Genomic DNA, 23,648 nt, shown 5'->3' with positions numbered 1-23,648 from the left:
AAAACCGTATTATAACGACATAGACAGAATAAAATGAAACGTTAAAATTGAGATGTATCTCACTGTGTACATGAGTACCCTTCTAGCCATTAAAAATCGGTCATTCTTAGCTTCTTTAATACTTAGTTTATAGGAAAATTATAAATAAAATAATTGAAAATAAATGTATATTTGTGATGAAATAAATATATGTATGTAAGAAATTTCAAATAAAAATCATTGTAATTATTATAAAATATACAAATAAATCTTAACCATCCATCTATTCTAATAAATATATGGTTTCATAATCCAAAGTCATGATCATAATGAATCAACTTTTGTCATCTTTCATAAATATCTCGACATAGTGAATGAATCATGATTATTGTTTATAAATATTTCGATTGTTTCTTAATATAATATAAGCGTTGGTATGGTTTGAATATTTTGTCAGAATTATGGTTTATATAAAACATTCTCTACATGTACTCTGGTGGTCTCTTGGGGGACTTAAATTGGAAATCCAACGAGCATATATAAAAACTTACCATTTGAGCTACCTTGAGATACATGTTAGTTGATAGATGATATGAAGCTCCTCCTGGAACGTTCTTCCGTGTATAGCTAGCCATCTCTTAATCGATCATTGTTAACCAGTTGGTTTCACGAACCATCAAGCTTTAAGGTGAGAAAACTATGTTCAAAAAAGACTCGAGGAACAAGTTTAAGCTTGATTGGGTATAATCATCTTGACTTTTGTTTGAATTAAATTAATAGGCTTGATTGATTTAATGATTGTTGAGATATATGCATCAACAATAGCAAATTAGGTCTTAATTTTAAGTTTAAGTGTCAAAATAGGTATCGTATAAAAACCTGAAACTTAAAACAAAAATATGTTCAAAATAATTATTTAAATTATTGGGTAATACTAAAACCAAAGTATATTAATGCAAGTCTCGTACAAATATGTATTAGAGAGGGTTGAATTCTGAATGAAATCAGCCCTAGTCTATTGCATATCCGATTCACCATGTTGATGGGTTAAGAAGAAGAAAAATGGGAATACAATTCGGATGTTTCAATATCACACGTCTCATCTTTGTTCATCAATGATATGAATGCGCATTATCAGATAAGGAGTATGAATTTGAATAAATAAATATAAATTTAGTCTGTTTTAATTTCATGAATGACAAATGAGTGAAATGTAAGATTTTAAGAAAAGAAATATATAAATATATAAAATATATATATATATATATATATATATATATATATATATATATATATATACAGAGAGATAGAGAGAGAGAGAGTTACATTACAAACCGTCCAGTTCATAAAAACTATGCAAACCATTTTCGACCAATAGGAATATTCTGTTTTTTTCGTTAATTTTAACAAATAAGGGTATAATGGTCATTTGATTGTATACTGGTTAATATTAGAAGGTAATAATTACTCTTAATTATGGAAACGTAATAATAGAAACATTAAATATAGAAGGTGGTAAATCACTTTTTCTTAATATAATTTTTTTACCATTAATAGTTTTTATTATTTTATTAAGTTATACTTATTAAAATATGAATTGTAAAAACACTACAATATGAAATCTGATTTCGTTTCATTTGAAAAAATATATGTAGTTTGAGTAATGAAACGAATGTTATGGTCAATAGTGACCATGAACACAATTTTACTGATGAATTTAATTTATTAATATTTCGAAACGTTTTATGCATGAAAAAAGTTTCACTTGCGAAAATAAAGTATTCAGTTTTCAAAATATTTCATTCAATTTTAAAAAATGTTTCATTTTTTATATGTTTCATCGTTTATTAGAATATCTCTTGTTTTAAAATTAGTTTGATTATAAATTATTAAGAGTCCAATCCTACCTCAATAATTGTTAATGAAATAGTTTCATATATCGTTCACTACTACATGTCAAATGGTCCATCTTTCATTGTAGGTGACAAAGAGTTACATGAGTTCATAACATAAACGGTGAAACAATCTAATTCATTCATTTAATGAAACAAGATATTTCATTTAGTATTCAAAAGGTTTCATTATTTTTTGTTGATTAAAGTATGTTTTTATATTTTATAATTTATTAGGATATACCTAGTTTCATTGCTCCTTACTTTAATGTTATTTTATTTATAATATTTAATCATAAAATGAAGATAGTTTTCATCAAACATATAATTTGTCAGATTATTCTAACATTTTTGGTTAAAATATTTGTAATGATAAAATGATATATAGAGATTTCAAAACAATGATTTTGTTTCATTAATGTTAGGATATCCACGATATTGTTATCTCGTTTACAAAATCATACAAATTAAAATTTTGACAATTTTTGCCCTTTTTTTAATTAAAAATTAAATTTTTATTTTTATTTTCTTTTCTATTTTCTAATATAAACACATTTAATCTTGACCATTGATAAAAAAAAATTGATGAATGAGATGTTTGTAAGGTTTTCACAAATGAGTGTGATTTGCAATTGATCGCTCCTCAGTATATAAAAGGGGAAACTATTATGTATGACATGACCTCTTTTAAAGGCTATGAACTCTTTTATCTTTTATCTTCCTTTTTTAGTTTTTAAAATACTAATTAAGTTGAAGATTTTTATGCCCCTATAGACAAATTGTATGTTTCATAATGAATGATATTTTTTTTGGTTTAACCTATCAACTATTCAACTTCTTCAGCATAATTGCTATCAAGAAAAACAATCGATTATGTTTTTTAAAACATTCATACAAATGTAATGTTTAAATTTCATTTTGTTGAATATAATATTATTCATATTTTAGTTTATACTAATTTTAATTTTTAATAAAACAAAATAATTATTTAAATATAATTTACAATTTGCAAACACAAAATAACTAAATTATAAACTTAATTAAAAAAATATTACTTAATGTATTAAACTATTAATCAATATATATATATATATAATTATAAAAATTAAATAAAATATTAATATTTGATTATAGAGACTTAATTTGTTGATCTTCAAATATGGACCAACGTTTTTATCCTTGTTTTTTTTTTGGGTTTTAGTGTTGGTTGGAGATGGTGTAAGTGAACAAAAAAAATCACATGTAATTTTTTTATAGAGTGAACACAAAAATATATAAAAATAATATCTTAAATCATAGTTTCTGATGAAAAACATAATGCAAAAAATTATTATTTTATATCAATTCTTATAAATTTGTAACATTTTTGTCGTTCTCATTTGATTATCAATTTATTATCCCCCCTCAAACACACACACAGATATATGTATATCTATGCTACATTAATAAGCATTTAGACCAAAAGTTTTAAACGCAACCTATAAAGCCCAATGTACTACCCTTCTATGCATAAATTTCAAAAATCTTTTTATTACAACTTCACATGCATAAAGTACAATTTTTGATGCACACCACCAACAACATCCAAACTGAAACTTACATCTTTGCTTTATTTCTTTTCAAATTTCTTCATTCCTGTTAACAACTTTCTTTCTTTGGTATGTTTACACCGTTCTTTATTTATTCAAACTTTTATTACCTAATTTTAGCTCTTATCTACAAAAAAAATATTATTACTCATTTTATTTAATTCTATATCTTTATTTCTAAACAAATCTCTCTCTCTCTCTCTATATATATATATATATATGTGTGTGTGTGTATTAGAATTTCATTAATTAGATTTTATTAATTTTTTTGAATTATTTAAATACTATTTATTGATTATTTTATTAATAACTAACATATATTTATATTTTCGAATCATTAACTAAAATACTCATGCTACAACGTATAATACGGGGTTACCACACTAGTTTTTATTAAAAGAGCTGGGCTGAAATGGGTCATACATCCGGATCCCTGTGTTATGGCTGCACTTTCGATTATTGACAGTTTTGGTCCCTGTGTTTTTATTTATTTCATTTTTGCATGAAATTAATTTATTTCAAGTTTTAAAATTCATTGTTATTTGACCCAAACTCTAATAAGTTATATTATGGTCTAGAATCTATTAATTTAGGTTGTTAAGAAAAGAAGGTTTTGGTCAATTGGATCGAAAGAACATAAGACTAAGTTTTACGTTTGAGTTTTCAATTCGTATCCGGCTGTCCCTCTTGAAGTCTACATTGTTTAAGTACATTAAGGCATGATTAATTTTATTAGAATAATTATGTTATACTTTTTATGATTTGTAAATAGTAACTCGTTTATGCATTCGTTAGGCACGCGATCAAGTCAAACTTGATCGTGAATTTTCGTTTGATCGTGCTTTAATTGTCAAACTAGGTTAGGGTACGGATTTCATACATTACTTGACACGGGGATAGCCATTTGTATAAGACTTCTTAATCCGAATACATTGGTCCCAAATTCTCATTGTGCTCATCAATTGCTATTGAGCTTTTGTTTCCTTTCAAAATATGATATACATTTTTATTTAGAACATAGATCATTTTGATCATTTGACTTGTTAGCTTGCATCATTTGTGAGCCATTTTACTATAGACTCAATATTGGGGGGAACCGGTATTGAGATGTTTCAATGGTTAAAACAATCATTACATCCTCACTTATATGGTCCTTAAAGGTGAACTTGATTATGTACCGGTCGAATAGAGAGCGCATGGATCGATCCTAAAAACCGTTATCGGATTTTTTTGTTGTGCTCTCACCCCTTTTCTCACTCATGCCCGAAAGGACTGATCATCCTTTGGAAACAACGCGTCCTCGTGATGTAGTTTCAGACCCTTGACATGCCTTCGGGGAATTTTGACTTTCTTTGGATGATCACTTAACGTTATAAATTGCTTTTGAACTTGTTATCTCATATTCATTGTTTAGTTATTATTATCCGTTCACTGCGCATTAAGCTCAGTCAGGATTTTCTTGTCCTCAGCAGGTACATGACTTAGCAGAGATTTTGGAGTGAGAGCTACGAAGATGACAATACTGAAGATAACCCATTACGTCATACTTTTGTTAACTTTTGATGACTAATGTAGATATACCGGTAATTTGGGAACGTATTTTGAGACACATTATCTTTGTTTGTGGTTATGTAATTATCTTTTGGTAAATTTTATTAGCTTATCTGTTTTATATAATGCAATGATTTTTTAAAACCAATTGTGACATATCCCGTCTTTAACCACACGGAACATAGGTGTTACATCTATTAACCGTTAAGTAATACTTTCACGATGCTACATACATCAACACGCATTATTTATTACAGCTTTATGTTACGCAAAACCATTACTATGTACTCATTAACATATATCTCAGACACTTGATTCTTAACATATCATATATACTTAATAGAATATATAATCAAATGTATTTGGGTTTCTTTGATTCAAATATTACTTGTTTCAGGCTTTTTAAGTCCCATACGAATAACTCCAAATCATATCCTTACAAGAAGCATGTAGACATTGTATATATTTTTAAAATAAATATAATCTATTAAATTAAATTAAATTAAATTAAATTGATTTAGTGGGAGATGGTTCCTTTCCTTTCCTTGGATCCAAGTCTTGAAAAAGGGAACCTTTTAGAAAGGGCAAAAAGGTAAAATGGAAATCCTTGATAGGTGGGTTCATATTAACAAGTACCAAAGCAAATTGATTTAATTAAGTTGAATAAATTTCAAAAATTAAAATACCATTTCTATCATATATATATATATATATATATATATTTTATAATAATGGTTAGATATTGACCTACAACTATAGGGCAAAGTACTACTCAAAAGTGCATTGGAAAGTCAATCAAACATTTTCACGAACCCACAAATAGTGCCCTAAACTTGTAGGCCGACTCATCCTTTTATATTATTTTCTTTAAATTAAAAAAAACTTAATTTCTATATTTTTATATGGAAGTTATCATTACACATACTGATAAGATATAATCGCACATCAAGTAAATGCATATATTCTCGAAAGGCAATCTTTCCTAATTATTCTCGAAATCCAGGTATAAACGTTTGTTTCGATACCTGAAAATAGAAGATACGAAGATGAAGATTTACCTCGAAAAAACACTTAATTACGATATTCCCGTATCAAGTATGGTACATGTCAGGTCTACATAGTAACGATTTTTTTGTGGTCATTGGGCAATAACCAACTAAGGCATTTGATCTCAAACTATAATTTAATAAAAGAGATTTAGTAATTCATTTTTGGATAAAAAAATACAAAAGAATAAAATAATAATTTAACCTTAATTTGGGTAAAAAAGACCAACTTTTTTACTTTCTTGGAGTTGACACATGAGGAGAAGCAAAATAAAATAAAAATAAAAAATTGGTAATCGGGACCAAAAGCTGAAATATGAAAAGCAATTCATACAAGCTAATTATTTTACTTTTACAACACATTACAGGGTAAAAAAAAAAAGTTACGGTAAAAAACGTTAAAAAAACTTAAAACATTGATATTTTTAATTTCATGTCTATAGATTAATTACCTCTAGAATGAAATTGATATTATGTGTACGATTTATATAAATGATTTGGTTTGTATTTGATCGCTTAGTATATATATATATATTTGTATATATTTGTATATGATTATTTGATCAAATATACGCATTTAAACTTTTATTACATGTTAAAACATATATAATTGTTAAAGAGTTTAGAATATGTTAAGAAAACAATACTTAATTTTTGGTAAATTATGGGTTTGCCAAAACAAGTATCGCACAATACATAACCCAAAAGTTAAACGCAAAGACACTTTTTAAACATCCCACAAACGTTGACTAAAACAGCTTCAAGAATTTTAGTTTGACTTTTTGGGTGAGCGAGAAATTAAATATTAAAAAAAAATAATAAAAAAAAAAAGATATTTCTCTTGGTAAAAGATAAACAACACACGACATGAAGAAAAACAAAAAGAAATACAAAAAAGCATCCCCCATGGGACATGAGACTGAGAATGACTTTTGTTTGGTTTAGTCCATTTCCATCACATCCTGGGTCCCACAATAATTCTGACCCGGACCCACCTTCCTTTTCACAAACTCCCATTTAAATTTCTACTCTATTTCCAGACATTCGTCAATACTCGCAAAAAGCATATGTTTTCATGGTATATATTTTATAAAAATATGTTATTAAAAAAACTAATTTTAAAATGTAAATGTTACGGGAATCCTATTAAATATCAACCATCCTCTTAAAATGTTATTTGATGGGATTCAAATTAAATTAAATTCCAAATAAATCCAATTCATTATTACAAACCAAGCCAACCCATTTAATATCATGGAGGATTCTTATTGTAACGATAAACAAATACTGTTAGAAATTTTGGGTTTTTCAATTGCTTGGAATCCACAAAAAGTCGTATATCACATTCAGATTGAAGTATTTCGACAGTACAATTGAAATCTCAATCAGATAAAATTCAGTGGTTGACAGAACTGAGAATCCAAAAATTGTCATGAATCTGTGTACCTCTCAAGACGAAAATGACCAATCCAAAAATTGAATACAGAAACTGTCAAAACGACAGTTTTTTGAACCCTAAACCGGGTTTAAAGAACCAGGCCAAAAACCGGGTTTAAAATTTAAAATCCGGATTTCTGATACATTTTTCACAAAGCAATATTACTCGGATTTCGACCCCAACCAGGGGCTCTGTCCTTGGACCCCGCCATCGGGGGCGTTGCCCTCGGACCCCTGTTGTTTAGGGGCTTCGCCCATAAATCAAAATAAACTCAAATAAGTGTGCATTCCGCACCTTCTTTACTTGTTCGATATTTATCATGATTACATTGATCAATAAATTAATTCTATTACACTTAAATAATATTAATGATACAAACAGTCAGAAGAAAAAGACGAGCAAGATTCAATTTCAGTTTGCATATTTATTTATTATTAAATACTAACTAAAATGACTTTGATTTTGTGAAAATTTTTGATTTATTTTATCGTTAATAAAATACTTTTGTCGATTTATACGTCTCGTAAGACATTGTATTTGTTTAACAACCAAAAGAATATGCAAGTGAAAAAGTCCAAATTATAAATTATTTTTATGTCCATTTTTCATAATTATATTTATTTTAAAATTTAAACTTCAAAATTGGTGTCATTGACTTGTATTTTCGACTCCCAAGTAATAATTCTCCACAATTTTGATAGAAAAAAAGTAACTTGTTTCAAGACTGATAAAAAGATGTTTTTGTACAATCAAAATCTTTTTTAGACAGGGCGCTGAAAATTAAAATTATAATATATTTTAATTCATAGATTAATTTAATATATAATTCGCATCTTATAAAAAATAATTTATTATTTCTTTTTATTATAAAAACTCATTGATAAATTTCTCTATTGACATGAACAAGAAAGTAAAAAGTGTTTTTTTTTTTTGTGTGTGCAAACATTGACAAAAATGAAGTCTATAAATACATATTATTATGCTACATTAAGCACGCATGATAATTGAGACATACAAATTAATTAAGCAACATAATTAAGACATCTAATTATTGGTAGCGAATTGCCTCATTGATCCCATGGTCGAGCCATAAGATGCAAACTTCACTAGATCTTGTGGCAACAATGGCCGGCCACCTTCTCCACCCATACCCAAGAAATCTCTTGTTAATCCGTTGTCGACTCCGCTAAAGCTCCGCTGCATCATCTTCAATCGTGGCATCGTTTCGTTCCTTGGCATAATCATTTGTTGGTGGTCGATATTGCTCCCTTGGGGACTTGAATTCGATGAATTGTTGTTCATTGCAGTCGAGACTTGCAGTTGAGCGGTGATGTGAGGGAGAGGAGTCATGGTGTTGTTCACCAAACTGACTGCAGTGTTTGATGCAGTGGAGGAGGAGTTCATGAGCCCAAAACTTGATCCAAAGATCGATGGGTTGCTCCTGGTTGAACCCATTTGAGCCGCTTTCTGAAGGAGTGCGGTGGCTGACATTGGACCCGTGGATTCGGATTGGGATTGATGTGTTTGGTTTATTGAGTACATAGAAGCTAGGGTTTCATCTTTTAGACCTTCTGTCAATGGTGTTAATGATAGACTTGGCACTTGGTGGGGGTTTGTGAAATTTCCCATTGAAGATGAATTTCCAAACACATTAACCATATCGGCTAAACCTGCGGAGCTTGATGACATGTAAAGATTCGAGTTCATTGACATTTGATCTATTGGAGAAAGATTGAGTTGGGAATTTGCTTGGTCTAGCCAAAGTGACAATCTTGGCTTGTTTTGATCCCCAAAATCAGGCCGGAAACCAGACCCGAATTGCGTGATCCCAGAAAACCCATGAGAGAAACTAGGATGGTGGTTAGGGTTTATCACCGATTCGTTCAAACCTTCGTTTTTCAAGCCGAGGCTATTCGATGTCACTGAATTGAGTCTCACACTTTCTTCGGCCAATGCATCACAAAAAGCCCGATGAGTAATGAAACTATCCTTCCTGAACAAAAATAGAAACATAAAACATAAACATCATTCCAAAATCAGTCACATTTAATGAAGAAATGCATTAAATTCCAAGCATTCATTTCAAGATTTGGAACAAAACAAAACCAAGATTCTCAAGAAATTAATAAGTAAAACACACCTGGAGAAAAGTGTGCCACAGTCACACTTGTACTCTCTGGTACCACAAGTCTTGGAATGAGCTTTCCAGTCAGATTGAACTGCATACTTCTTGGAACACTTTTCACACTTCCACTTCTTCTCACCATGCTTCCGGCTAAAATGTTTCTTGATTCCGGTGAGATCTCCAAGTGCTCGAGACGGATCGTGATGGACGCAAGATTTTTCTGGGCAAATGTAGACTTTCTTCTTGATGGGTTCTTTGTTGTTCCTTTGCTTCAGCTTCCAAGGCAGATTGTGACCTCTCCGATGAAGTTGCAGGTTTTGGTCTCTTTGGAAGCCTTTGTTGCAGATTTCACATACAAATCGGTTTGTTGCCATCAGTGATTTTGGTGAAAGTGCCATCACTTCAGCATCTGGATCTGTTTAGATTTTTAATCAAAATTATAATTAAGCAGAATATTTGAAAACTGATTAATCACATCAACACCAAAAATGAACTCTTTTGACAAATTAAATTGATTGAATTAATTATACTAGTCAAGCCCCAAGAAAATGGATCCAAAATGTTTTTGGATTAACACTCAAAATAGAAAGAGACAGTATTTCCAAAATAAAACGGACCCCTTTAGTCTCCGATGATTGAGTAATCAGTTCATACTTTTTAAAAAAATCAAATAAGTCCAAGAGCTTAATTATTTTTGATTGACTCGTCGATTCATCTTTCATAATTCAATTGTATTGATACTATGACATTCGAATTCAAGTCATTTTTGCCATCCCAAACTTCATATTCATTAATTAATTGAGCCAAACAATACTAACTTCACAAAAAAACAAGCAATCTTGAAACATTTATATGCATACATGTGTGTATGTTTATGCATGTGGAAAGAAAAAGGAATGGCAGAAATACACTGACAAACACACAGAAGATGATATATGTTTTCATACCTGGGGTGCCTGGTAAATTTCTCTTCTTCTTGATATTGGAGAGGGGTTTTGGATTAGGGTTTGCTTCATGAGCTGCTGCTGATGGCGGTGGTTGATGGTGATGATGGTGATGATCTTGAAGAGGAAGAGGAAACATCTGACCAGACATCATATCCTCAAAACTTTTTGTTGCCTTTTCAGTTAAGATTAAGATTGAAAGCTTTGCTTGTAGTTTAGCAAGCACTTGAAAAACAAACCACAAGATTTTGAAAACAAAACTAGAAAACAAAAACGAAGGTAAGTAAACGCAACACAACACAACACAAGAAAGACTTTGGTTTTATGTATTCAAACAAAACTTCCAAGAGAAGTATATGTAGGATTGTGCCAAAAAAGAACTAAGAAACAATTTACTTTTAAACACAAGATAGCTGAAAGAAGAAGCTGAATCAACCAAACAAACAAAAACCGCAATAATCTAAAGAGAGACTGTTGTTACAGACAGAAAGAGAGATCTGGTGGAGTTTACTTATAACTAAATTGTTGTGTTTTTTTGGTGTTTTTATCACTAACAAAACACCAAAAACAAGAAAACCCCAATACTTTCAACCTCTCTAAACAGAATATTTCATCTCTCTCTCTCTCCTCCTTGTGGATGCTTAGTTTGCTTACTCTTTGTTCGTCTTCTATCCTTTTATCTTTAGCCCTTATTTTCAAAGTCGGTCAGCCATAGATTTAGTTGCTTGGGTCCCCCTTGCCCCTCTCTCTCTCTTCTCTCTCAGACACACACTCTCTCTCTCTCTGGCAGAGGGTGTGTGTGTGTGTATATATATATATATATATATATCATGTGTGTATATTGGCTGTTAGCTGCTTGTAAGCAGAATGTGTAGAGTTGTGTGTCATTTGTAGGTTTTCGCACCTCAAAGTCCTATTATCAACACCATGTACCTTTCAATGCATTTAATATATGTAATTACACATGTATACATGCACATAACAAGAGAAAGTCTAGCTATAGCTTGGGAAGGGGAAGTTATTATTTATTTTTTTAGAAGACCATGAGAATATAATTCAATGGCCTAAAATTGTTTAAAATTCACCTACATTAACTAATACAAGAAATTTTAATTTAATCAATTAATGGATGGCACAAAAGGTGATTTGGTAACATGTTTAATTAATATTATTGATTTAGAATCGTTGTTATAAATAAAATTTTATACAAAAAATGATTTTCACGGTAAGTATTCTAACATTTATAACCAATTTAAATTTCAATTTTTTTGGATAATACTGATTTCTGAATTAAGACATGCAATTATAACATCATCGACCACAAAATGATTTTTTCAAATATAAACCTGTAATCACTCGTAAAATTTTAAATACTGATATGTTTTAAGTTTTTTATTATTGTAATAAATGGGTGAAATGATTAACAAACTTATGTGTACACATAATATAGGTTAAAAATGTCATCATCACATTATTCTCATATAATTAAAATAACAATATAATGTTTTGAAATGTGGTATGAATCCAAAAATTGGGTACCAATCCCTCTTTCATCTCTCTCTCTCTATATACACACACACATATATATATATATATATATATATATATATATATTCTAGAATTTTATATATGCATTTCATATTCCAAGTTTGAATTATTCAAACACATAGATTTTGCAACTTGTAATATCAATAGCATGATTACTTAAAATTTGAAATATTGATATTTGAAATATATTTTTATTTTTATTCTTTTTGAATTGTTTTAGCAGTTAAAACTTCATTTATTACAATTTAGGGTCTTAAATTATAAAACCACACTTATCTATTATTTCATCCAACCGTCGATTATGTTTGAGTTTTCAAACGACACAAACGTACTCTTAAAACAATATGGCAAATAAATTTGTACGAATTCAATGACAATACTTAATAATTAATGAACATGAGTATAACCATCTTCAATAATTTTTTCAAGAATATCGTACTATTATCTAATAATTTAAATGAGAAAAAACACTTTTGTATTAAAATATTAGTAAAAAACCGTTATATAAAAATGATAATGGGTGTATTAATTAAAAACCAAAAGTCATAACAATAAAATAATTCCAAACATGGGGCTTGATAGAAGGGTAAAAATATTTATGGGATGTTTGCTTGGTGTCTCTGTGATTTGATAAAAGTGTGTTGCCTTTAGAAAATGATTACTACATAATTAAAGATTGGACCTTTAAAAGAAGTCTTGAAATCTTAGGGTTTGAAGGTCCCGAGGGAGACGAAGATGAGAGAGAAGAGATTGAGTCCGTGATACCTGTGTCTGGAGATTGTGGGGTCTCCAATGGCTTCTTTTGGCCTGTAGATCTGATGATACCATTCGACTCCATTCATTTTTTATCTCCTTAAAAGCTTTATGCATGCATGCATGCATGCATGCATGTATTTGATGTGATGATGGATGATAAGTCATCATGAATAGGGTCCTACTCCATCTCCAGGATTGGGAGTTGGGAGTTGGGAGTACTTCTTTCTTTTGGATACGTTTCTTATTTTATTTTTTATGGATTAGGTTTAAGATTAATCTCATCTCATCTCATCTCATCTCATCTCATCTCATCTCATCTCATCGTTAATACTTTTTTGTTTTTCTTGATTTTTAATTAATGTGATATTTTTAACTGAAAATTAATTTTTTGTCTAATTTAAATACTAATTATAACATGTATCATAATTAGAACATAATTAATATTAATTTAAGAATCAAATATTCATAATTAAATTTAATTCAGTTAAAGAAATTGGATTAAAATATAAGTTAAATAATAAATATTTGAGGAGTTGATCACCGACAACCTTATTAAGTAACAAATGTTAATTATGATTCGATAGGAATATTATGAATTTGTTGAAATATATATATATATATATATATATAAAGTATTTGTTTGCGTTAATTCAAAAGATGTTCTTCAGTTATTATTTTGATGTTATCATTTAATATTGGGGAACCCGTTTTCGATTTAATTTTACTCTCTAAGGTTAAAAATAACTAGTTGCATCTTTGAAAGCATGAATCCACTTTTAGGGTTTTAAATTTTTGAAAAACGATAAAAGTCAAGGGAAGTGAGACAAACACATAAAACATTATTCCCTTATACACAAAGTGTCAAGTCTACTTCAGTTCAAAACGAAGGCATTGATTTTATGTGAAGATTGTCAGGTCAAGATCGACGTTCAGAGAGATGTTTGTCATTGTAAAATAAAGTGATACCAAGCTTCTAGCAAGTGATGGGTACCGAATGGAGAAGGGATTAAATAAGATAGAAGGCTATTTAATTCTTTAATTCCTTGAGTTTTAAAACAATTTATACCAATGTACTTTTGGTTGCCTAATATCTTGCGAGAAGAAAATTAGGACCAACATATATGCATACACGGTTCTCGGGTGCAACCATGAAACATATGATTAACGACTTATAGTAAGCTAATGCATCAACTTGTGCTAGTATTGACATCTATATTATGCTTCAATGATGCTACCGTATATAAGATTCCTTAAACACCAAAAGTGTGATAAAATGAATACGACATAGAATCACCACCGTTGTTACGATGGTTACTACTCGTCTTTAAACAAAAAGCATCGGTTTGACCATCTAACTCTGTAACTTTAAAAGAAAAAATATCTCTTTATAACATGAATCACTGTAAATAAACCTTGATACTAGCTTTATTCCTCTAAGTTTTACACGAAACTTAGCGCAATTGGACTTCAACCTTTGATCATATAAGCCCATAGTCAACCTTTTTCTTCATATTCATACCATATCATAATAGTTAATCTAATTTCTACCTTTACCAAATTGGATATACGTACATCATTGCACTAGTTTCACGAACGGCCAACACTTATGTTCTATTTTATATTGTAGCATTTGGGATTCATAAAACGGGCCTTCCTCTTTTCGAAATATGTTATATAACTGTTACCTTTAAGTTGAGGGACCAATCATCCTAGCTTTTGAACTTAAACATATATTCAATTTCAGTTTCGATTTCGATTGATTGTACTTGCAGTGTAATTTAAAAGGCCCTTATTTTTATAAAAATTAGGGTTGTTGCAACCCTCCAACTAACCACGAGTTACATGAGATGTAGTTTCCTAGTGAAGACAAAATGTCACACCAACTATCAAATTTGGGCTATGGTGGTCCTCATAAGCTTTATCCTTCCATTATTGGAGGTGCTAGGTACTCAAAGTAAATGCATTTGTGAGAATAAGGGGCATATTGAGGAATCATGGTGGAACATGTAGAAGTCTAGAAATCAAGATGGGAACCATTGTGACGTATGTATATCATCTCCAAAATGCCGTCATATTGTGCAATGCTGAGCAACAGCCAACGAGCAACCGATTTAGTGTTTCATCTCCGTTGGTCAAGTAACTAATATAGATATGGAAAATCCATTGTTTGCAATGATGATACATGATATCTTTGAGGAGTTGGTTGGTTTAACAGTCATAACAGTCTCAACCAGTGTCATATTGAGTTGAGACTTGGGACACCCTTTCTCTTTTGTATTAGTTTTTTTAGTTTTATATATGATCTTTATGTATTGGAGACTAGTGTTTTAAATTTATGGTTCACCGTAATGTGGTGGTGGGCCACTGGTTGATGAAGGAGGGTTGTTTGCTGATGGAGTCGGGCGATGGTGGAAATAATTAGTATTGGGGGCATTTATGTTTGTTGTACGGTCTTGGCAGATGATGGTCAGATGATAACGATTTGGTTTTGGATTTACGAGTTCCAATAACATTAATAAAAGAAACTTACAGATTTAAGTTGAAAACGAGGCTAACAAGAAAAATAAGATAATCAATTTACCAATATCGAAGTACAGGGACAAGTTAATATAATGAATTGTAGTTCGTACCGCCTATGACATTTTTCATCCAAATATCTATATTATGTTATAAAGCATTTGACAAAAACTCTTAAAAACCATTTTTTATGCATAAAGTACTGTTTATTGGTGCATATTACTTAAAATTTAAGATTACAAGTAAATTGTGCGTATGTACAACTTATTAAAGCTCCGTGTTTGAGTTCGTATAACTAAATGCGGATAAACATAATCAAATAGAGGATAAACATTTTATTTTAAAATATAAAAAATCTAAAATATAATTAAGGGGCTGTTTGGCGGTTGCTGAATGGTTTGGTGCAGAATGATTAAGTGGTCAGAATAGTTAAGAGGGCCAGAATGGTTAATAGCTGAATGAAATAATGTTGTTTGGTAACGGTTCTCTGAATGACAACAAATTACCATTTTAACCCTGTGTATAAACAAAATTTCTACAAGATCAGTTTAGGCAGAACCCTTTCGATTTCTAATGAAGGTCCATTGAACTAGCAATGTTCCTCTGTTTCTTCTCAGAATCCTTTTCGATTTCTATGTCAAGTTGAGGGTAAACAGCATTCCATCACCACAAATCAACAATCCCACTTTTGAAMTGTAATAATGAAGAAGAAAAGGGGTTCCATTACCTACTGGAAGGCGACCGGCAAAGCTGTGGAAGGCGGTGGAGGCGACCATCGAAGCTGATGGAGACGGTGGAGATGACCGTCAAAACTGATGGAGGCGACCGGAGATGGCGACCGTCGAAGCTGATGGAGACGGTGGAGGCGACCATCGAAGCTGATGGAGACGGTGGATGCGACCATCGAAACTGATGGAGGCTGTCAGAGATGGCAACGAGTTCTCGTGCAATGACTGGAAGAGAGGGGGTGTGGAAGGGTAAAGATGGAAGAAATGCAATCTGAATGGTTGAGTGACCCCTTAGATGCAAAATGGTTAAGAGGGAAAATGTAACCATTCAAAGTATTTTTTTTTTTGCCAAACAGCCTTGACCTCTTTGCGATTAAGAGGTTGGCTCTTAATGTAACCATTAAGAGCCAAACAAACAGCCCCTAAGATAATATTGAGTTCTAACAAAATAATTAAATTATTATATTTTATAAAAATTATATTATTAAACCAAATAGAAATTACTCTGTTATTGAACCTAAATTAAATTATAATATAAAAATTATATTCAAAAATTACACAAAAATGAGATATTTTAAATGATTAATTTGATACTAATATTGATATATTTTTATCAAATTTTATGATATCTTCAATTTTATATTTTATTCAAAAATATAATATTATCGTTTTTTTCAAAATCACATAAAACCATTCTATTTTCTGAATTCTTGTAACTAATTGCAGATAAACATAATCAAATACATGATAAATATCTCATTTTAAATATAAAAAATTAAAATATAATTAAGATAATCATTAAGTTTTAACAAAATATTTAATTATCATTCTTATAAAAATTATATTATTAAACAAAAATAAATTACTTTATTATTAAATAATAATAAAAAATTAAATTAAAAAATTACACAGAAAACAAGAACTTTTGAATAGTTAGTTTAATATTGATATCGATATATTTTTTTTTAAATTTATATTTCATTTATAAATAAAAATATTATATTTTTTAAAAATCAACAGAGAAAATGAAATAAAATAAAACATTAATGGTATTAGTTTACATGAGCTAAAAGTTAAGAACTACATCATTATCTTTGTCTGCAAAAAGATTTTCCATCATTTAAACAAGAATAAACGTTATCTTTATTTTTTAAAAGAAAAAGTCTAAAAAAGACCGGATGGACTTTAGTGTTTGAAATAATTAAGTTTTTGGATAATTTTTGGAACAAATAAATCAACTAGACATTTCAAAACATGTTAAATAACTTATTGGACTTTCTAAAACTTGTTAGATACATTTTTATGACTATACAACTGGTTAATGAGATAAAGTAATGGGAAAAGTCTGGAAAAAAAACAAATGTACTTTCATATTTTGAACGATTAAGTATTTAATTAAACTTTTTTGAACTAAAAAAATACTTACATCCACAAAATAAAATGTTTATACCAAAAAATATATTTACATCTTAAAAAACAGAAAATAATTGATTAAATTACTCACGGATTAACAATAAAATTTAACTAAAAACATAATTAACTAAAATTCGTCACTAATCCGTCGGTGAAATGATATCACCGATAAGATTCAAACACGATCTTTCACACTTATTAACGTGTTATTGTGTTAGAGCGTCTGACAGTGGTCAAGTTAGCCATCAATTAGATACAAGAATCCATGCATATATACCAATGAACAGTATGGACGAATTTTAATTAATTTTGTATTTAGTTAAATTTTATCGTTAATCCGCCAATAATTTAATCAAATTATTATTTATTTTTTAATTTAAAAAATAACCAAACAAAATATATTTTATTTTTAACTAAAATAAAAAAATTTAATTAGTAATTATTTTTTAAATCTTTTTTTTTTTAATTTCAGAAATCATATACGAAATATCTTTGGTTTTAAACTAAAAATAAATTTAATCAGTAATCCTTTTTATTTTATTTTTTTCAATTTGGAAAATAACTAACAGAATTTTTTTTAATTTAATTAAAATAAAATTATCAATAATCTTTTTTAAATGTAAATATTTTTTTTTTGTAAATGTAAATACTTTTTGGTATATTTATTTCATTTTAAAGATATAAGTACATTTTTAGTTCAAAAAATATTTAGAAACTTAATCGTTCAAAATATGTAAGTCCATTGATTTTGTTTTCAGATTTTTTTTCCATTAATTTACCACGTTAATCAGTTTTATAGATAACAAAAATGCATCTAACAAGTTTTAAAAAATTAAAAAAATTATTTAATATATTTTAGAATGTCTAAAAACTTATTTATTTTAAAAAATTATCCAATTTCAAACATTAAAATCCATTTATTTTTTGAAAGTTTGAAATATTTAAATTATATTAGGCACTTTAACCTATCCCATCCACACTAAAAAACAATAAAACACGGAAAACAATGTTATTTATTTTCATTTTTTAATCCTTTTACATAATTTTTGTTTTAGACCTTATGAATTTATTATTTGTAACCTTTTCAATATTTTTTATTAGTTTAGAATTATTTGTTTATCTCTTAATAGTTTAATTAGAAGACAATCTCTAAATCGTTAAAAGATGAATTGTTTTAAAACCATCTGAATGATTTTGTATCATTGGACTCACTTAACCATTCATAGTCATAATTTCATTTTGAACAATTACCAAATAATTATATTTCATTTTCACTTACACCATAAGAACATCTTAATTATTCTGACCATTTAATTATCTTCTACCAAATCATTCAACAAATGTCAAACAGTCAGTTTATTTATTTCAATATATTTTTTATTGGGTTGCATTAAAAATTAACGTACTCTAATTTGATTTCTATTTTGAGAACGTACTTTCAAAATATCCATTTTGGTACCTAAATATAAAGTTTTAAACATTTAAGTACATGGGTAACCGATTGAAGCATTAACCGGTTATCATGCTGATATGGTGAGTGATGTGATATTTAACTCAGTATTATTTGCTGACATGTGTATCTTAATCCAACCGGTTAATGCTTCAACATTTTTAATCGGTTAATGTTTCAACCGATTAACCGAATACTTAAATGTTTAAAACTTTACATCTTTGGTACCAAAAATGGAAGTTTTGAAAGTACGTTACCCAAAATAGAAATTATGTTAAATTACGTTATTTTTTCAAACAATTTATTTTTTTATGCCTTATTATATCAATTAGTTAATAATGTCTTAACAAATATAAGTATTTTTAATGTATTTGTGATATTTAATAATATCATTAAATACAAATATATTCATTTGGGCTCATTTGGTAGTTGTTGACTAAGAAGGTTATAATGGTCTAATTTATAAAAAAGAAATGTAATTTTCTAAAATATATTTTGGTTAATTACTGTTTTTTATTGTTAATAAGATAAGGGTGTAAAATTAAAAACTAAAAATTAAGAAATATAAAACAAATAAAATAGATAAATATAAGGGTATAAAATGTAAATATTAAAAATAATTTATACGTGTTTATGATATTTAATAATATGATTAAATCCAAAATTATTCAACATTGGACTCATTTTATAAGTATTAACAATACAATTACAATGATATAATCTGTTTGTAACAACTCAGGTCAACAGTACCAGATATTGACCGTTTTGTCTACACATCCCGACTTACGTTTCTAAAACGCATATGCTAAAGAGGTATCAAGCCCCTTATAAGACAACCTTTACTCCCCAACCAATGTGAGATTTTACAACCCACCCTCTCGGGAGCCCAACGCCCCTCGTTGGTATGCTAGTCCGTTTCCCGACTCTCATACCATCTGTAACATCTCAGATAAACCGTACCAGATACTGTTCCGCTTTGTCCACGCATCCGAACTCACGGTTTTAAAACACGTATGATAAAAGAGGTATCAAACCCTTATAAGACAACTTTTATTCTCTTCCCCAACCAATGTGGAATCTTAAATTGTTAAAAAAAGATGTATTTTTATATATATTTTAGTTAATATACCATTTTATATGTTAATAAGATAAAAATGTAAAATTGAAAATCAAAAAGTAATAAATATAAAATAAACTAATTAAATAATTGTATTGACATAAAATATAAGTATTAAGATTAACTTTTTTATGGTATTTAATAATATTATTAAATCTGAAAGTATTCAATATTTTACTCATTTTAGAGGTATTGACAAAATGATGATGTAATTTTTTTAAAAGGAAACATATTTTGTTAATATGATAAATGTGTAAAATGAAAAATAAAAAAAAGGGGAAAGCAAGATAGATAAGTAATCATAGAGACTTTGAGTTAAATGACCATTTCCCTCATTCAAATTGGGTTTCTAACTATTTTTCTTCCGGGTTGAACCAAATGTTACTATTTCCGCAATATTGTAGATCTAGCTTAAGGCCAAAAAAAATCAAATTCAATTCAGATATGTAATTGTGATGGTGAGCTCCGTAATTGGGGAGGTAAAGTAGTTGAATTTGACCTTTTTTTATCTTTTAATTAGGTCATGCAATATTGCAAACCTGGATATTGCAGATGTAATGACATTTGGGTCAAACGGGAAGAAAAATGGTTAGAAAACAAATTTGGATGAGGAAATAGTCATTATTTTTTTAAACTTAAAAAAAATTCAATCTCATTGGTAGAGTTGAATAAAATAATCATTTATCTCTCTATCATCAAGTTTTAAAAAATTCTCTATTAAAGCATTTTAAAGAATAAAAACTCATTTTTAGGTTAAAAAACAAATATCTATATTTTTAAATCATAAAAAAAACATTTATAATCACCACTTTTAATTAATTTATACTTTTATTCAAACCGAAATTTCAATATTTTTACATCTGATTAAATTTAGAATTTAGTTATAAAAAAAAAAAGAGATGTGATGATGACGGGCATGTGAGAGATGAATGTAGGGCCACCCCACCCCACTGCAATGCACGGATGGATGGATGATTGGGTTGGTTTGGTACCGTCTGATCCGTCGACCACGTCACTCTGATTGGTCAATGCCCGTGTACTCCCCCCTCTCGCATCAGATGATTGTACCTTTTGCAGTCCTTGCTCTTCTCTCCTCTCCTCTCCTTTTTTTTACTTTCTTTTTTATTTTTATATTCAAACCACGTTTAATTTGAATAATATGAACACGAAGTAATAAATATGTAACAATTAAAAAAAAAAAAAAATTGTATTACTTCTATATAAAGTTCTGTAATATCATCTTAAATATCTGATTATAACGTATTTTTATTTAACGATGCTAAAGAAAAAGGCTTTTATCGAATCCATATCTAGTTGTTGTTCATTTATGCCCAATGTTTATAATCGGTTTTCCAATTGAAATTTGTAACTGAATTGGACCACTGGTCCTTCAATCAATTCTTATATTGGGACCAGCCTGAATGTATGCATTATATATATACATGTTTTGTAAATATAATATGTGTTAATGAGGAATAGGTCAAATGAGAATATTTTCACTTCACATGTGACGCTAAATTAGAAACGCGAACGATTTTTAGCGCGACCTAGGTTGTGATCCAAATCCCTAACACAACACTAGCCCCTCATGTGTATTATCACACGTCATAAATCTGTTATCAATGTGATGCAATAATACAGCACATGTGATACTAGATTAGAAACGTGGACAACCTTTGGTGCGACCTAGGTTGCGGGTCAAATCATCTACACACCATCATATCCCCTCACGTGTATTATCACATGTGATAAGGATGTTCTCACGTTTTCATAAAATCTAGGTGATTTTTGTTTGAATCACTGTCTGTGTTTGAGGGTGCTAATAAGACCGACGAACCCGGCTAACCCAACCCGAAAAAACTGGACCCTGGTAGCCCGGTACATAGTTAATATAAAATTAGGCCATATTGAGTTAGAGTAAATTTGAAGCCAACCCCACCCGATGTCTTTCTATACTATGAATTTAAGATGATTGCTAATAATTGATTAATATATGTACATTATACATTAGATCAACTTGTAGTTAGTTATATTAAAAATTATATTACAATTTCAATTGTAATTTTACTTACTTCTTATTTGAATGAATCTTCCACTTTTTGTTACGAGTTTTTTGTATGTTCTCATTTTACTTTACTTCGTCTAAAAGCAAACGCTTACTTACATTGTAAAATGATATTCCAAAGTTTCAACCCGACCAAGCTGCACAGGTTGGGTTGCGTTGAGATTTTTCAAACTATTGCAATGTGATGTTCAAATGCATTCAACCCGACCAACTCAACCCATGTGCAACCCAACATGTGTTTATGTGTAATTTGTATGTATGTCTAATTTGTAATGCATATGTATATGGATGATGTATGCTATGGATGTATATGTGTGTTTCTATTATATATATATATATATATATATATATATATATATAAAAGAACGTTCAAATAAAAACCACCTAATTTGTATAAACCGTGAAAACCTCATTCAACCAATCATAATTTTTCATTTTATTAATTTTTTTTTTGTAATTATAAGAGGTTGATTAACCATTTTTATTGTGGAGGGTGTTAATCATGTATATTATCGTCTTCATTATTTTAATTATAGAGAAATACATGAAACAATTTTATTAAATTTCATTAAATATTATATGAAACAATTTCATAACCATATATGAAACAAATTCATCAAAAAAAAAAGTATTATATGAAATAATTTTACAATATTAACTAATTTCATGAAAAAATTTCATAAGATTAAACAATGAAATGGATGTATGAAGGTGGTTTGTACGGTTTACACAAATGAGGACGGTTTTCATTTGATCGCTCATCTATATATACAGAGAGAGAGAGAGACAAAGACAGAAAGAAAGAAATCACGTTTCAAATACAACACCGATCTAAATTGTCCATTTTATTTTTCATTTTTTTCTAATTGATAATATGTAAATATCTTTTTCACCTCATCATACGTTGAATGTAGATAAACTAATTGATGGTTAAGACAAGGTTGCATTGGTTGTACAAATGAAATAGGTTGCAAAATAAAACACCCCTCTCTCTCCCTCTCTATACACACACACACACACACACATATATATATATATATATGTATATACATACATATACATATACACATATATACACACATATATATATATACATATATATATATATATATGTGTGTGTGTGTGTGTTGTAAGGACATAATCAAATGTGAACCTTAAAAAATTAATAGCCACTGAGAATTAATCTTAACCATTTAACAAGTTTCGTCTAAAACAACGACTGAATGTACCATTTGACATGTATTTATTTTACAATGTGAAATAATACTTATATTCTACATGTGTTTCTCGATATGAAACTACACATGTTTGTTTCACTTGTTCTCACAATTTTCAACATCATGATCATGGTCATCTGTATTTGTACATATGAGTTGGGTTCCAATGAGAGCTCTCAGTTACTGTGAGACCTTGAGAACCCTCTCACAACCGTGATCAATTTTTTGGGTCTTTCATCTGAGAACACAAACGACATGTTTGTTTGTGAAGCC

At 29.1% G+C, this 23,648-nt stretch overlaps 1 protein-coding gene across 1 annotated transcript; it reads right to left on the bottom strand.

The window, feature by feature from the left end:
* Positions 1 to 8,455: 8,455 nt before the first annotated feature.
* On the bottom strand, positions 8,456 to 11,206 carry LOC112524688 (zinc finger protein JACKDAW-like). Its single transcript, XM_025134633.1, has 3 exons — positions 10,568 to 11,206; positions 9,636 to 10,035; positions 8,456 to 9,488 (listed from the first exon to the last, which is right to left on the bottom strand). Exons 1-3 carry the CDS (start codon positions 10,716 to 10,718, stop codon positions 8,540 to 8,542), a joined length of 1,500 nt encoding a protein of 499 aa, XP_024990401.1. The 5' UTR covers positions 10,719 to 11,206; the 3' UTR covers positions 8,456 to 8,539.
* Positions 11,207 to 23,648: the final 12,442 nt, after the last annotated feature.

Source organism: Cynara cardunculus, assembly GCF_001531365.2.
Source record: "Cynara cardunculus var. scolymus isolate 2C chromosome LG 1, CcrdV1, whole genome shotgun sequence".
Lineage (NCBI taxonomy): Eukaryota > Viridiplantae > Streptophyta > Magnoliopsida > Asterales > Asteraceae > Cynara > Cynara cardunculus.
This window is presented reverse-complemented; position numbering and strand designations above follow the sequence as displayed.